We start from the raw sequence: 15,728 nt of genomic DNA, 5'->3' as shown, positions 1-15,728 counted from the left end.
TATATATATATATATATATATATATATATATATATATGCAACAAAAACTTTTTTAATGCAATTAGTTTTTAGGTATTTTTTTATATATCTTATTTATGCAACAAAAAAAGCTTCTTGGAGTATTTTTATTTTTTATCACAACGCTTCATGCATTATTTACCTATTTCTTTTTAAAGGTCCCTTGCTATGTCTTTGACTCGGATGGAAAGAAGCATGACCTCAACCCGCTGATAAAACTCTCAGACGGCTACCTGGTTGACGACCCAGACGATGAAACTGACTTCTACATTAATATATGCAGAAGTCTGAGTGAGTTACAGTAAACTTTTTTTTTTTTTTTTTTTTTTTTTTTACATTTTTTTTATATACACCCTTTAGGGTCTTTTTCAACAGTTTGCCACCCAGTCAACAAACATTTTGATTGTTTTGTGTGATAAAGTGTTTAAATAATCTCCAAAGCGTCTGAGCAGGTTCTTATTTAAATACCTAAAGCATCTGAAAGTGTAGTGCAAATAACTTAACGCGGTGCTTGTCCATCCAGACCGCGCCGAAAGCTCCTGTCCCGAGGGATCTGCCGCCTGTCTCACCTCTGGCAGAGATTCCTTCGACATGGGTCAGCCCGTTCGTCAGCTCGAGCTTCTCTCCAATGACAAGTATGTGCTAATTTAATATCAGATTAATTATTATGCCGATGCTATGGCAGCACCATTCAAAACTTTGATTGTCACGTTGATGCTCAAAGACAGTAAAAACCGGAGCATTATCATGATATCAAACATTAACAAAGCTAACAATAAAGGCTGATTGTTCATTGATGTTAATGAATACGTTAACAAATGATACCTTATTGTAAAGTGTTACCGTTTTCTGATTTTAATATGTTTTAAAATGTCATTTATTCCTGTGATGCGAAGCCGAACTTTTAGCAGCCATTATCTTCAGAAATCATTGTAATAACGTTTATTACCAGTGCAGAAAACTGCAGTAGCAACTAACTTCCTGTTTTTGTTTTTTCTCCAGACTAAAGCTGCGATATGAAGGATCGAAAGAAGGCCCGTCCTTCTGTAACGGCCACAGTCCAGCAGTGACGATTACATTTATTTGTCCCTCTGCCAGGCAGGCGGTAAGAAGATGCCTACCGTTTCATCCCATTACAGTATACACTGAGTCATCTTACAGTTTTTCTTCAATGGTTTATCAGGGAAGCAACCCTAAGATGATCAGCAACGTGAACTGTCGGTATGAGATCGAGTGGGTGACTGAGTACGCCTGCCACAGAGATTACCTGGAGAGCGACAGCTGCACACTGACCAGCGAACAGCACGACATCTCCATTGACCTCACTCACCTCACACACAGCCGTGAGTTAACTCTATTCATCTACATGTTGTATCGATGCTGTGTTTATGATGGAGCGATTACCTGAATGAACCGTACATATCGCAGTTGTTGCGCAGTAGCGCTATATAATTGTCATGAATGTTGTTTGAAATGAAAGAAATAATTAATGAAAGTGGAAATGTTACATCTTCCTTGGCGACTGAGTTTAACTAAAACATATCTATTTATTTATTTGTTACGTTACCGTGCCAAACCATTGCCTGATTTCTAAAAGAAAAATTCACCCAAAAAGAAATAATTCAACATGTATAATATATGTATGCGCATATATAGTGTGTGCGTGTGTATGCATGTGTGTGTATATATATATATATATATATATATATATATATATATATATATATATATATTATATATATATATATATATATATATATATATATATATATATATATATATCTTATATATATATATATATATATATTAATATATATATATATATATATATATATTTTATATATATATATATATATATATATATATATATATATTTTATATATATATATATATATATATATATATATATATATATATATATATATATATTATATATATATATATATATATATATATATATATATATATATATATATATATATATATATATATATTTTTTTTTTTTTTTTATATATATATAAATAAGGTTCATTTGAATATAAAAAAAAAATAATTGCATGCTGGGTTAAAGGATAAATTATTAGTATTTAATGGCCATAAATTATCACAGGCTAAAACAAAAGCAAAAACTAAAGCTATATCAAAAAAATCTAATGGATAAATCACAAGTGGGGATCGAAGTATAGTAGAAATAAGTCCAGAGGAATTAGGGATATTGTGCGTTTGTGAACTTTTGTAAGATGGAAATCAAATCGCCTTCAAATCAATTGAATTCAAATCTTAACAAATACTGTAATATTTCAGAAATAATGCATGGAAATAAATACCATGGCATATTCATTTACTGTGGAACTTACATATGACATGCCTATTACATACATTACATTGACATATTACTTTATTGTACTTCAAAGATAAAAATGTCTAAAACATGATGTTGGTACAGTACCATGTCTGGAAAAAAAAAAAAAAAAAAAAAATTCCAAAGGCACAATAATAGCATTGTACTTGGTTGCATTATACTTCCATCGTTCTCTTTTGGGACTTTTTGGCAGTTTGTTGGAAACTGCTTTTGTTTGTCCCTAGAACAGGAAGTCTAAGAAGAATTACATTAAAAATTCACTGTAAACCTCATAAAACATGCATTAAGGTGTTACCATGGCCTCATGCAGTTTGAGAAAAACACAAAAGCCTTCTCCAATAACGAGTCCGTGCTGTTGAGCTTCATCCTTGATTTGATTGTGTGCCTATCAAATATAATGCTTCACGTTTCTTTATCCTTAGCTACTGGCAAACCCTATATGGCTGAGGCCAAAAATGGTCAGGACACCTATATCTTCTATCTGAACGTGTGTGGGGAGACCAACGCTGGACAGTGTGGTGATCTTAAAGGCTATGTATCTGCCTGCCAAGTCAAAGACACGGGTGACGTGAAGAAGATTGCTGGGAGATACCAGAACCAGACTCTGAGGTTTGCCGTCGCTTGTGTTACTGATATACAGTGAACATCCGAGCGGTTGTAACCATTTTCCGTTTTATCTTTAGATATTCAGATGGCGATCTCACGTTGATCTACCCAGACGGCAGCAGATGTAGCACCGGATTCCAGCGCATGACCATTATTAACTTTGAGTGCAACGCAACGGCCGGTGAGTGACACAATCACTCGTGCCGATCAGACCCCAGCGCTTCTGTTTTAACCCTGCGCGACTGAGGAAGTTTAACTGGATGAGAACCAAAAAGGAGGAAACGCAGCAATGTGTTTTCGATGCTTGTTTCGTGTCGGAAATGCGGTTTTCAAGGCGCTTCGCTCACAGCTTATTTGTGGTTTGCAGAGTACGGCCAGCCGGTTTTTACGGGGGAGTCTGACTGCACGTATTACTTTGACTGGCAAACGGCATACGCATGTGTGAAGGAGAAGGAAGACCTCATGTGTCGAGTCACAGACCACAAGAAGCGTTATGATCTGTCACCTCTCACGCGTTACCCAGGTAGAGATTAGCAAAATGATTGTGTTCTGGGAAGTGAAGGCAAAGATTGATCATGAAAACTTGTGGCTTGTGCTTTTTCTCTTATTTTTTTTTTTTCTTTCTTTTTTTTCCTTTTTTTTTTAGTTACTTTCATGATTGATTTATGGTTATTTTAGTTTAATGACAACTAAATAATATGTAATTTGAAAGTACTGTTTCTTTAAACTATAACTGATATGCCACAATTATATTTAGTTACATTCATCCTACATTTAATAAATATGAACATTTAATTTAAATTAAATTTAGTGTATATATATATATATATATATATATATATATATATATATATATATATTATTTATTTTTTTTTTTTTTTTTAATATATATATATATATATATATATATATATATATATATATATATATATATATATATATATATATATATATATATATAAAAAGTATCTATATATTTTTATATATGTATGTATATGTATATATATGTGTGTGTGTGTGTGTGTATATGTTTTTTTATAATATATATATATATATATATATATATATATATATATATATATATAAATAAAATTAAGTGTATATATAAGTATATATATATATATACATGTATGTATTTGTATAAATGTTAAATATGTACTATAGAAATGTTAAAATTCGATAACGTTTAAAGTGGAAAAGTTAATTTGCATATAAAATAAATAACTGCATGCTGGATTAAAGGATAAAAAATTAGTATTTAATGGCCATGAAAAATTATCACAGGCTAATACTTTAAAAGCTGTTTTGTCAAATGTAAAAGGTTCTAAAAACTCTCAGAAAGCAGAATAACCGTCTTGTTTTGCTCATTGTAAACATCTTTCTCTCAGAATCAGAAGGATCTCAAAACTGGGAGGCTGTGGGCACCAAAGCAGCAGAGTCTGATAAGAAACGCTTTTACATCAATGTTTGTCATAAAATCATCCAAGACGGAGATGCCAGATATTGCCCTGAGGACGCAGCGATATGTGCAGTAGGTCAGTGCACAATTAGAGATTATTTCCTAGATGCGTAAAAACGTATTACAGTTCTTTCTTACTTGTACATTTAATTCTTACCGTAACATGAATTGTCTTCTTTTAGGAAACGAGAAAACTATGAACTTGGGCAAATTCCTGATTTCCCCGCAAAAGGCCGCAGAGGGCGATGACATCAGACTCATTTACACCGATGGGGACAAATGCGGAGAGAACATGAAAGTGAAAACCATCATCACTCTGAAGTGTAAGCCTGGAGATGTTGAGAGCGCTCCAGTCTTAAGGAGCATGTCCAGTGATGGATGCATCTACGAGTTTGAGTGGTTCACCGCTTCAGCCTGCGTTCTTTCGAAAACGGAAGGCGACGACTGCAAGGTGGAAGACCCGCAAGCAGGTACAGGACTGTGCTCAGGACCGTTCATGCACTTTTTATCAGTCATTTACGTTAGTGTTGCAAATGCATGGACAGGATTAAAAAAAGGACTTTGTAAATAAGTTTAAACTTATTTGCACGCTGTTAATGCACAATCTCCATTCTAGACTGACTAACTGAAATATTGTACAAGACTTCTAAAGAAAGTATAAATCTTGGTGGTGTTGGTGGCTGCCATTTTATTCACTGACATACTTACTGGCAACCTGACAAAATAAAAGCTTGCTTTGATGCGCTAAAAAGGATAATATAAAACCATAAAAATGTTAATATTAGCATTTTATTTTTACAATACATCTTATTTTATTAATTAATTTTATTTTTATTTAATACATCTTTTTTTTATTTATATAATAGCATTATCATTTCAAAAAAATTAAAAATGAAATGCAATAATACTATTATCACTATTATTATTTTATGTGTATTTTTATTTAATATGTCACACTACGTGCAGGTTTAGCACCAAACCAGATTAATGTGCACGCTGACTATTTTGTATTTTTTTTTTTTTATTAATGCGTAAACATTTATTTTATGAATATATAGAGTTTTTAGATTTCCAGTTTTCATCTATTTTGTTTATTTTAGTCATTTTAAGTGATTTGGGTTTTTTTAATATATTTTTTATTTAAATAATCAAATATTTTATTTCACGTTTGGTCGTTTTAGCGCTTCACCAGACTTTTAACACATTTTATTTTTGTGAAGTTTGTTTTAATTTTTTGCTTATATTTCACTTATTTTTAATGCGTTTTTAGCAAACTGCACTGGTTAAAACATTGGTTAAAATTTAAACACTAGGTAAAAGCGGAATAACTACCATCCTGACTTACTTGCCAACCTAAAATGACTGAAGCATATTTTATTGGATCGTACCGTTTTTAATGTATATAGACAACGGTTTTATTCAGAGGTGTGTCTAGCTGATTTATGTATCACCTGATGGTGTTTTAGAATATTTATCTATCTGAAATGTCTATTATAACATTTTGTATAATTTATTCAGAGATCGAATTGAAAATCGAATAATTAAGACTACACTAATAGGTACATTTTATTCAATTTTATTGTATTTTCGGGTGTTGTTTTTTTGCCTTTTATTTTGGCTGCTTTTATGTGTTCTTCTCTTTCTTTTGCAGGAATTTCATTTGACTTGTCCCCGCTTCGTAAACCTGATGGAGGTTATTATAAAATGTCTGTTGACAAGTATGACTACTTCATCAATGTGTGCGGAAATGTGAAGGCTGCACAGTGTCCACAAAATGCAGGGGCCTGTCAGGTTAACCAGAGGTAAGTATATTTTGGGCATTTTTGCTTTGGTCGTTTAACTTGTCTTTTCTGTAAGTGTAATATAAAGCCACATAATCGCAGCCAATCACAACATAGTTGATGTTTAACGTGCAGCTATATATCGCATGATTTTTGCACCAATAAATTTTTGCCGACCTTTTTTTTGTTCCATCTCTGCAATGGCACAAGCTCTTGGAATCTCGTCGAGTTTAACTCCAAGCTTTCTTACTATGACGGCATGATCCAGCTGACCTACAAAAACGGCTCTCAGTACAACAACGAACAGCACACGCTTCGCTCCACGCACATTTCCTTTCTCTGTGACCGAGAGGCTGGTCCGGGAAAACCAGAGTTTCAGGTTTGTTCTGTTCGTACAGAAAAATATTTTTAGCACATTCAAGTGAATATTTTTAGCCTCTAGTCAAGTAGTGCATCTTCGGCATAAAGGTTAAGCATTTTTCTTGTCTCAGGCTTTGCATTGGACGCACCAATTGGATTATTATTACTCTTGTGTCTTGTCTGCAAGCCAAAAAAGATTTCTTTTCTCATTTTTCTGCAGAAAGAAGATGAGTATACTTATAACTTCAAGTGGTACACTTCCTACGCCTGTCCTGAGAGACCGCATGAGTGTGTTGTTACAGACCCCAAAACTCTGCAGCAATACGACCTGTCCAGGTTTGTGAAATGTAGTACATGGCAAAAACAAGTTTGGTGCCTCTAGAGCTGCATAAATGTCACAGTTATCCTTTAATTTACCGAATACTTCTTCCATCTGCCATTGACTGAAACGGTCCCATCCCAAACTCGTGTCATTGGTTGATCCAATTTTGCAATGTTAAACAAACATGTACTTTGTTTTCGTAATGCCATTTTTTTGTGGGTGAATCAACCTTTGGATGTCTTGTATATGAATCTGTATAGGAATACATCTGTATCTGAAATAGGTGTCACTATTTTAAGAGGAAAATTAAAAAAAAAAATTTTTTTTATAAATATGTCCTGGTGAATGTAAACTGCAGTAAAAAAAAAAACTATTTAATGATCTAAAAGATCTCAATGTATTTATTTACTGGATAAATTATGTATTTAAATGTTTTATTTTTTTTATTCTGTAGGTTGTAATGGCAAAATATTTAGTTTAAAATTTGTGTAATTTTTCTCATTTCAGAAAAAATACTGAAAAAGAAAATATTAAGAAAAAAATACTGGAGCAAAAAGCTTTTGGTGTACTATTATCTTATGTAAATATGTTCACTTTTTATTTTGTACTGTGCATTTTTATTTATTTTTCACAATTATGTTCTCCACAAAAAAATGTATTAAAAAGAAGTTCAATGTGGCTAGCTTTAAATGACCAATTTTAATTAAATTTTTATTATTTATTGATTTAGTTTTATTTTAACCCAAATTCACTTTTTGCATGTAGCCTTCTACCTTATAGTGGAGACATCTGATACTAGATACGGACATTTGTAGACTAGATATGATTAATAGATCTGAACGCACTGTTAATCCTGATAATTCTTTACAGCGTTATCACTGTTGCTTGACAGCATCCAAACAATGCTAGTATTAAAACTCTAGACGGTGTTAACAGCAATGCCTCTACAGTAAATCTCCCATTTCCTTCCTTTCTGCAGTTTGTCAGTATCTAACGGTGGTAGGAACTGGCAGGCCACGCACTCCGACTCTCGCTCCAGTGACCTGAGGAAGTACTACATCAGTATATGCCGGCCACTTAAAGAGGTGCCTGGCTGTGACAGGACAGCTTCCGCCTGCGAGGTGAAATTCGAGGCTGACAAGGTTAGTTGACTGACTGTCATGAATAACATGGTAATATAAAATAACTCCAAAAAACGGCACCACTGACAAAAAAAACCCGTTTGTGCACGTGTTACTCGAGCAGGGAGGCTTGTCCGAGAAGGTAGAAGTCAGTAACTTGGGCATTTCTAAGAAGGGACCGGTGATCGTGGAAGAGAACAAGCTGATGTTGGAGTACACTAACGGCTCAGTGTGTGAAGCAGATGGAGTGATGACCACTTACAGAACTCGTATCCACTTTGCCTGCTCAACTGGGACAGCGGTGAGTCAATACTGCCCCTGTTATTCATCTTTATTGTTGCGGTAAGGCTTATTTAATATAATATTAGTGGCACGAACAATATAAGAATAATGTTTTGGGGGGTTTTTCTTCTTTAGCCATCCGGCCCTCGCTTTTTGATGAACCAGAATTGCACCGTTGAGTTTGTTTGGGACACAGAAGCAGCTTGCGCCATCTCAACCGTTGAGGCCACCAACCAGGTCCGCTTTCTCGCCAAAATTAATTGACTGTGACTTAATGGAGACGATTTTTCTCTTATTTGTCTTGCTGTTTATCTGCAGACGTGTTCAGTAAAAGATCCCAACACTGGCTTTGAGTTCAATCTGCAATCGCTGGCTTCTGAAAGCGGATACCACGTCAGCGCTCATGGGAAAGAGTTTGTCGTAAGAAGCACTTTAAAATCTTATAAATGCTCTTGAGTAGGATATGGATCAATACAGATGTCACTTTTAGTATGCATCAGTACAGACATAATAATAAACATCCTTGGATGATTAACCATCTATCTGTCCATCTGTCTATCCATCTCTCTCTCTCTCTCTCTCTCTCTCTCTCTGTCTCTGTCTCTCTCTCTCTCTCTCTCTCTCTCTCCATCTGTCTCTCTCTCTCTCTCTCTGTCTCTGTCTCTCTCTCTCTGTCTCTGTCTCTCTCTCTCTGTCTCTCTGTCTCTCTCTCTCTCTCTCTCTCTCTCTCTCTCTCTCTCTCTCTTTCTGTCTCTGTCTCTCTCTCTATCTCTCTGTTTGTCTCTCTCTCTCTATATCTATTTTTCTGTCTGTCTCTCTCTTTCTCTTTGTTTCTCTCTCTCTCTCTCTCTCTCTCTCTCTCTCTCTCTCTCTCTCTCGTCTCTGTCTCTCCCTTTGTCTATTTTTCTGTCTGTTTCTCTCTTTCTGTCTCTTTCTTGTCTCTGTCTTGTCTCTCTCTCTTTCTCTCTCTGTTTCTCTGTCTGTTTGTCTCTCTCTCTCTTTCTTGTCTCTGTCTCTTTCTATCTGTTTGGGGTCAGATGCATTAAAACGATAGATTAAAATGATAAAACATTTATAATGTTTCAAAGGATTTTTATTTAAAATAGACATCCTAGCTTTCTATTCATCAAAGAATGGAAAATGTTTCCCGTTTTCCAACAAAAATTAAGCAGCAACTGTATTCAACGTAATAATTTGTAATATCAATTCAGCATCCAGTTACCCCTCAGTTTGACACACGCCACTCCTCTCTACTGTAGGTGAACATTTGTGATTCGGTTAAAGTGTGTGGAACTGTTAGAGATAAACCTGTGGCCGGCTGTGAGCTGGAAGGTAACAAACCTGTGAGTCAGGTCGGTGTGGAACGATCTCTCCAGTTCTCCACTGACGGCACTCTCACTCTCACGTACAAAGGGGCCATGGACAAATCAACAGGTGCGTAATCATTTGTGGTATTGTATTTCAGTGGAAAACTCTCCAATATACAGTTTAGAAACATTATACACAAGTCTTTGGATGACCAGTCAGTTAATTATTCAATTAAGTATTCTTTAGATACTTGGCTATCTATATATATATCTATATCTCTATATCTCTATCTCTATATCTCTATCTCTATATAGATATATAGATATATATATGTATAGATAGATAGATAGATAGATAGATAGATAGATATACACACCTATAGATAGATAGATAGATTTATATAGAGAGAGAGAGATGTATATTAAAAACACATTTCATACGTCAATGGTAATTCAAAGTGATTTACATAACAAAACATTTCAAAATGTATTTAAAATGAAAATAAAACGGTTAAAAATAGAAAATGATGTTTAATGTATACATAAACAATAGTGCAGTCAGCTCATTCAACAAATGCACAGCTAAACAAATGAATTTTGAGTCTGAATTTAAATGTGGCTAACGTTTTTCGCACATCCGATCTCTTCTACCTGACCCTGTTTCCCATCGTTACTATAGGCACCGAAGACACCTTCGTCATTAATTTTGTGTGTGACCAAAAGGCCAACCCGGCCTCTCTGAAGCTTGTACAGGAAGAGCTGGGCACGAGCACACATGTAACCCACAATGTGTTTTTTGAGCTTTCCACTGCCCTGGCCTGTAAACCTGCTCCTGTGGATTGCCAAGTCACCGGTAAGCTTTCTCCAGGGTTCGTACAAGGTGCTTAAAAATGCTTGAAGTATTTCGAATTTAAATACTGGAAAACCCTTGAAAACAGCCATTTTTATTTTTTAAAAAGTACTTAATTTTTTTAAGGCAGTATATATATATATATATATATATATATATATATATATATATATATATATATATATATATATATATATATATATATATATATATATATATATATATATATATATATATATGAGTATTCATTTTTGTGCTTTATAAAAATAATTATTCCTCTCAAAATGAACAATGCAGCACATCTGATATACAGAGCCATTTCACCTGGCTTTTGGAAGCGCACAAGATCTCGATATTATTCCTTGAGGTGAAAAGCGCTTTCGCGATATCAATAGTTGATTTTGTGGTAAATCATTTGATAGTGCTGGCATTATGTCGATCTGTCTGTTACTGCATGCGCTGTTTGTTTGGGTTTCTTTTGGGAATGAGTATAAATGCACTTGTCGTTGCACTAGAATCATTTACAAGGGTGGAGCACGTCTCCATCTCAGCAGCTCCACAAACTCTTTCTCTGCATATGCTGTGAGTTTGGGTTGCTTAACATGTATCTGAGAAAACGGCGTTCGTTATCTCACTAGATTTATCACGTAAATCATTTAAAAACCTATGCCAGCACATGAAAATGCATTTGTGTACATTGCGATTTCAAAAGTACCCCTCGAGTTTGCACGTGGCCAAATATTAAAATCAAAAACACGGATTTAAAAGCTGTTGAATCATGCAGTAAAGGTATTTGTTATAATAAATTTATAAATAGGTTATTATGTAGCCTATTTTAAAAGTGTTGTTCAGTAAAACCATGCGATGACTTGGTTTTGATACTTTATTTGGCCAATTATTAACGTCTCATCGTTTATGTATAAAAATGTAGTAATATAAGGCTGTTTTTCACAATTTTAGGTACTTAGAAATATCAGATTAGTCAATTGTCACAATCAGTAACGCTTGATTTGATTACCGAGATAATGATTAGTTATGGCTCTAGATTAGTTGAGCTTTTCAGAATACAGCTGCATTGTTTTGGGTTTTTTTGAAATTATATAGTTTTGTCATTGAAAATGTCTTAAAAATATTAATTACTAATGATTCTCCGCACACCTGACACCAATAAATTAAGAAACGAAGACCAGCAAGGTACTGAAACTGAAAAACAAAACCAGAATCTAAGAATGTTTTTATATAAAAGAAGCTTTTACTCCTCAGGTCAGTCAGTGTGTATATATATATATATATGTATATATATATATATATATATATATATATATATATATATATATATATATATATATATATATATATATATATATATATATATATATATATATATATATATATATATATATATATATATATATATATATATATATATATATATAAAAATCACTTATGAAGGAAAGTGATTTTTTTTTTTTTTTTTCTCCTCTCCATAGAATTCTTTCAGGTTGCCACAGCTATTGATTGCATGTGCTACACTTTATTTGTACCATTTCGTTTTATTCGTTTATTTACTAGAATGTGTAAGGCAATAACGATATTGTGATCTTTGAAAAAACAGTGCTTAAATGTATTTAGCAGTTTCTGTACGAACCCTGTTTCTCATGCACACGAACATGCTTCTAGCGCCAATGCTGTCACCTTTTTGATGCCCATCTCAAGCTTATTCCTCTGTGTTGCATTTCTAGATTCGCAAGGTAGAGAGTACGACTTGGCTGACCTCAGTCTGGATGACAATTATTACTTTCCTCTGGACACTTCAGTCGATGCCCGCTTTCAAAGGTTTTACATCAACATTTGTAAACCACTGCCACGTATCCAGGGCTGCCCTGGTGAGTGTCTACACACAGATATTGACAGAAATGTCTGGTACTAAGTTTGATTTTCTGTTTATAACTGGGCTGGAGGAGTAGTGCTGGTCTGAATGATAATACATTTCTGTTGTTGGCAGCTGGAGCGATTGGAGCATGCGGTCAGCTGAACGGCAAAGCTGTGAATCTGGGATATGTGCAGTCCAGCCTGCAGGCAGCGGCGGACGGCTCCATCAGTATTGTTTATCTGAATGGGGACAAATGCGATTCAGGACGTTACTCAACTCGAATCGTCTTCCAATGTGATGACAGTCCTGTAAGCAAGTGCATGGTTTCTTAAAGGAATAGTTCACCCAAAAATGTTAATTCTGTCATCATTTACTCACCCTCGAGTAGCTCCAAACCGGTATGAATTTCTGTGTTGTGCCGAGCACAAAGAAAATTTGGGTCACCATTGACTTCCATAGTATTTTTTTGTTCCTACTATGGAAGGCAGTTGTGATCCAAAACAGACTGTTTGCAAACTTTTTTTGTTCGGCAGAATAAAGAAATTCATACAGGTTTGGAACTACTCAAGGTTGAGTGAATGATAACAGAATTTTCATTTTTTTTTTATTTTTTAAGTAAACTATTTTTCTTTTCAATGAGATCTAAATAGTGTGATGGTACGACTGTGTTTAAAGATAAATTATTTAGCTGCACATGATTTATGTAATATTGCAGTTAAAAAAATGTAGTGTAACTTGGAGCTAGTATTTGGGGAAAAGTTTCTTGAGCAGCAAAATCATTTTTGATGGATCATGTGACACTGAAGACAAAAAAAAATTGGATTCAAATTCAACACTGCATTGAAGATATAAATAGAATTTTAAAATATATTTAAATAAAAAGCAGTTTTTTTTTTATAATGCAATAATATTACAATATTATTGTTTTTACTGTAACTTTGATCAAATGAATTTTTTTTTTAGAGACTTTAAACAAAAACTCCATGAAACTCACCCAAACTTGTAAATAATAATAAAATAATTTGTCGAAATGCTAAAAAAAATTGTTTCAAGCCCTATTTTCTACTGTATTTAAGACGCTAAATGGTGAAGCTGTTGAAATCCATTTCTTTTCTCTATTTAAAGGGTGCACCCATGTTTGATCGCAAAGATGGCTGTGAATATGTCTTCATCTGGAGAACCTCAGAAGCTTGTCCAATCAAGCGAGTGCAGGGTGGGATCAACAGCCAACTCGGTCGCAAGAATTTGTAGAAATACTCTTTCTTTGGCTTTGACTCAATTCAGTTCTTGTCACTTGTAGGTGAAAACTGTAAAGTCAAGGACCCCAAAAGCGGTTACGAGTACAATCTAACACCGCTGGCCGGAAAGGACTATGAAGTGAAGGATTTGAGTTATGAGTATCACTTTGCGGTGTGTGGCCCAGTTACATCCTCGGTCTGCCCTCACGGTCCCAGCAACTCTGTGTCCTCTTGTCAGGTCGAGGGCAGTATGCACAGAATAGCAGGTGAGTTTATTTGGTTTTTGTTTAGTATCAAAAGTGAACCGATCGAGAAAAGAGAAATGTAGCATCACTTGATGGATCCTCTGCTGTGAATGGGTGCCGTCAGAGCAGACTAAACGGCTGATTAAAAACAATAATCCTCAAGTAATCCGCATGACTCCAGTTAACATCTTTTGACGTGAAAAGCATGTTTGTTATAAACAAATCCATCATAATAATTGTTCACTTTAAACCGTTGCTTATGGCTTAAATACAAAAACTTTACTGCTTTCTCCAGTGACTTTTCCAGTCATTTTGTTTGAATCAGAGGAGAAATATGCACAGTTCGCAAGCAAGCTGCATCTATTAGTGAGCTACTGCTACACTTCTCCGAATCGGTTTTGATTAAGAAACAAACTCATCTACATCTTAGATGCTTTGCGGGTAAGTGAATATTCATAACGGTTCGTTTAACCTTTCCTGTGCTCATTTCGTAGGCTTGGCTAATCAAGACCTCACATTCGATGATGGGATTATTATGATAAACTACACGAATGGGGAAAAGTGCCACAAGATCTACGAGCGATCCACGGCTATTCTCTTCTCCTGTGACCACAGCAAGAATCCCGTGAGTTTCTTTCAGCCAAAGAACGAGCTGATTAAGAGGTTTTTAAACATTTCTTGAATGTTTCTTTACCTTTCTTGATTTGTCAGGGTAAGCCAGAGTTCATAAAGGAGACTGCAGACTGTACGTATCTGTTTGAGTGGCACACGGCTTTAGCCTGCCCTTCCTTCAAAACCACAACCTGCTCCTACAAGTAAGAGCAACCTTCATTTGCTCCTGATACATAATACGGTACGGTACTGATACAAATGACCTATAACCCCCGCCTCTGTCTGGCAGTGACGGCAATGGCCACTCCTACGATCTGTCCTCGCTGGCCCTGCACAAATCGAATTGGATTGTCATGCCAGATGCGACCGATCAGAAGCAGCGTTACTATATCAATGTGTGCAAGTCTCTGGTGCCTCAGACTGGTGAGTTGTAGCAGTACAAGCTGGAGTGTATTCATCGATCTGCACGCGCCTTATAACGGGTGATTTGTCTCAGGTTTGTGGAGCTGCCCGTCTAGCGCTGCGGCTTGTATGAAGGACGGAGATGAGTATGTGAACCTGGGGGAGGCAGAGGCGGGTCCACAGTGGGAGAAAGACATCCTAGTTCTGAAGTACAACAATGGACAAGCCTGTCCCGATGGCAAGAGAAACCGGACCACCATTGTTCGCTTCAAATGCGACACAGACAAAGTGGTCTGTGGTTATTTATGCCTTTTTCTTTATATTCACATATACTATAGACTCACTACTGTTCATGTTTTCTAACTGACTAATAGACACGAAGAGTTAGTCCTTTAGATTTAACTTCAATTGATCAAAAGTGACTGAAGAAATCTAAGATTTAATGCTGCTATTTTAAACTTTCCGTTCATCAAATGATCCTGAAAAAATGTATCGCAGTTTTCGCAAAAATATTAAGCAGCACAGCCGTTTTCAACATTGATAAACAGCGATAAATATTTCATGAGCAGCATCATATTAGAGTCAATTCTTAACGATCATGCTGAAAATTCAGTGTTGCATCACAGTTATAATTTATATTTTAAAATAAAGTCATAGAAAATATTGCTGTTTTTAATTTGTTTTTGATCAAATAAATGCAGCCTCTGTGAGCATAAGAGACTTGTTTCAAAAACAGTTATAAAACAATATACATATAAGTATATAATTATTAGATGCTCTCAAATTTTGTGCTGATATTTGTAGTAATATATCTTGTACTCTACGGTGCACATAACAATTTTTCTGGTCTGTGACTTGGATTTTCTGACTCTTTTTTTTTTTTTTTTTTT

General features: G+C 34.9%; 1 protein-coding gene across 1 annotated transcript in view; it reads left to right on the top strand.

The window, feature by feature from the left end:
- Window positions 1-15,728, top strand: part of igf2r (insulin-like growth factor 2 receptor) — a 31,189-nt gene that overhangs the window by 3,876 nt on the left and 11,585 nt on the right. Inside the window, exons 5-30 of the mRNA XM_043219198.1 lie at window positions 177-309; window positions 542-653; window positions 1,021-1,123; window positions 1,202-1,361; window positions 2,803-2,989; window positions 3,064-3,167; window positions 3,354-3,509; window positions 4,375-4,521; window positions 4,628-4,915; window positions 6,097-6,247; window positions 6,437-6,605; window positions 6,807-6,922; window positions 7,888-8,050; window positions 8,154-8,330; window positions 8,447-8,548; window positions 8,630-8,731; window positions 9,571-9,745; window positions 10,298-10,471; window positions 12,211-12,354; window positions 12,474-12,649; window positions 13,467-13,554; window positions 13,642-13,845; window positions 14,319-14,449; window positions 14,536-14,639; window positions 14,726-14,859; window positions 14,933-15,129. Coding sequence (XP_043075133.1) covers window positions 177-309; window positions 542-653; window positions 1,021-1,123; window positions 1,202-1,361; window positions 2,803-2,989; window positions 3,064-3,167; window positions 3,354-3,509; window positions 4,375-4,521; window positions 4,628-4,915; window positions 6,097-6,247; window positions 6,437-6,605; window positions 6,807-6,922; window positions 7,888-8,050; window positions 8,154-8,330; window positions 8,447-8,548; window positions 8,630-8,731; window positions 9,571-9,745; window positions 10,298-10,471; window positions 12,211-12,354; window positions 12,474-12,649; window positions 13,467-13,554; window positions 13,642-13,845; window positions 14,319-14,449; window positions 14,536-14,639; window positions 14,726-14,859; window positions 14,933-15,129 — 3,897 coding nt within the window. The remainder of the gene's footprint in view (window positions 1-176; window positions 310-541; window positions 654-1,020; window positions 1,124-1,201; window positions 1,362-2,802; window positions 2,990-3,063; window positions 3,168-3,353; window positions 3,510-4,374; window positions 4,522-4,627; window positions 4,916-6,096; window positions 6,248-6,436; window positions 6,606-6,806; window positions 6,923-7,887; window positions 8,051-8,153; window positions 8,331-8,446; window positions 8,549-8,629; window positions 8,732-9,570; window positions 9,746-10,297; window positions 10,472-12,210; window positions 12,355-12,473; window positions 12,650-13,466; window positions 13,555-13,641; window positions 13,846-14,318; window positions 14,450-14,535; window positions 14,640-14,725; window positions 14,860-14,932; window positions 15,130-15,728) is intronic.

This window comes from Puntigrus tetrazona, chromosome 20, assembly GCF_018831695.1.
Source record: "Puntigrus tetrazona isolate hp1 chromosome 20, ASM1883169v1, whole genome shotgun sequence".
NCBI classification, from domain to species: domain Eukaryota; kingdom Metazoa; phylum Chordata; class Actinopteri; order Cypriniformes; family Cyprinidae; genus Puntigrus; species Puntigrus tetrazona.
The sequence above is the reverse complement of the archived record's forward strand: the minus strand, read 5'-3'. Positions and strand labels throughout refer to the sequence as shown.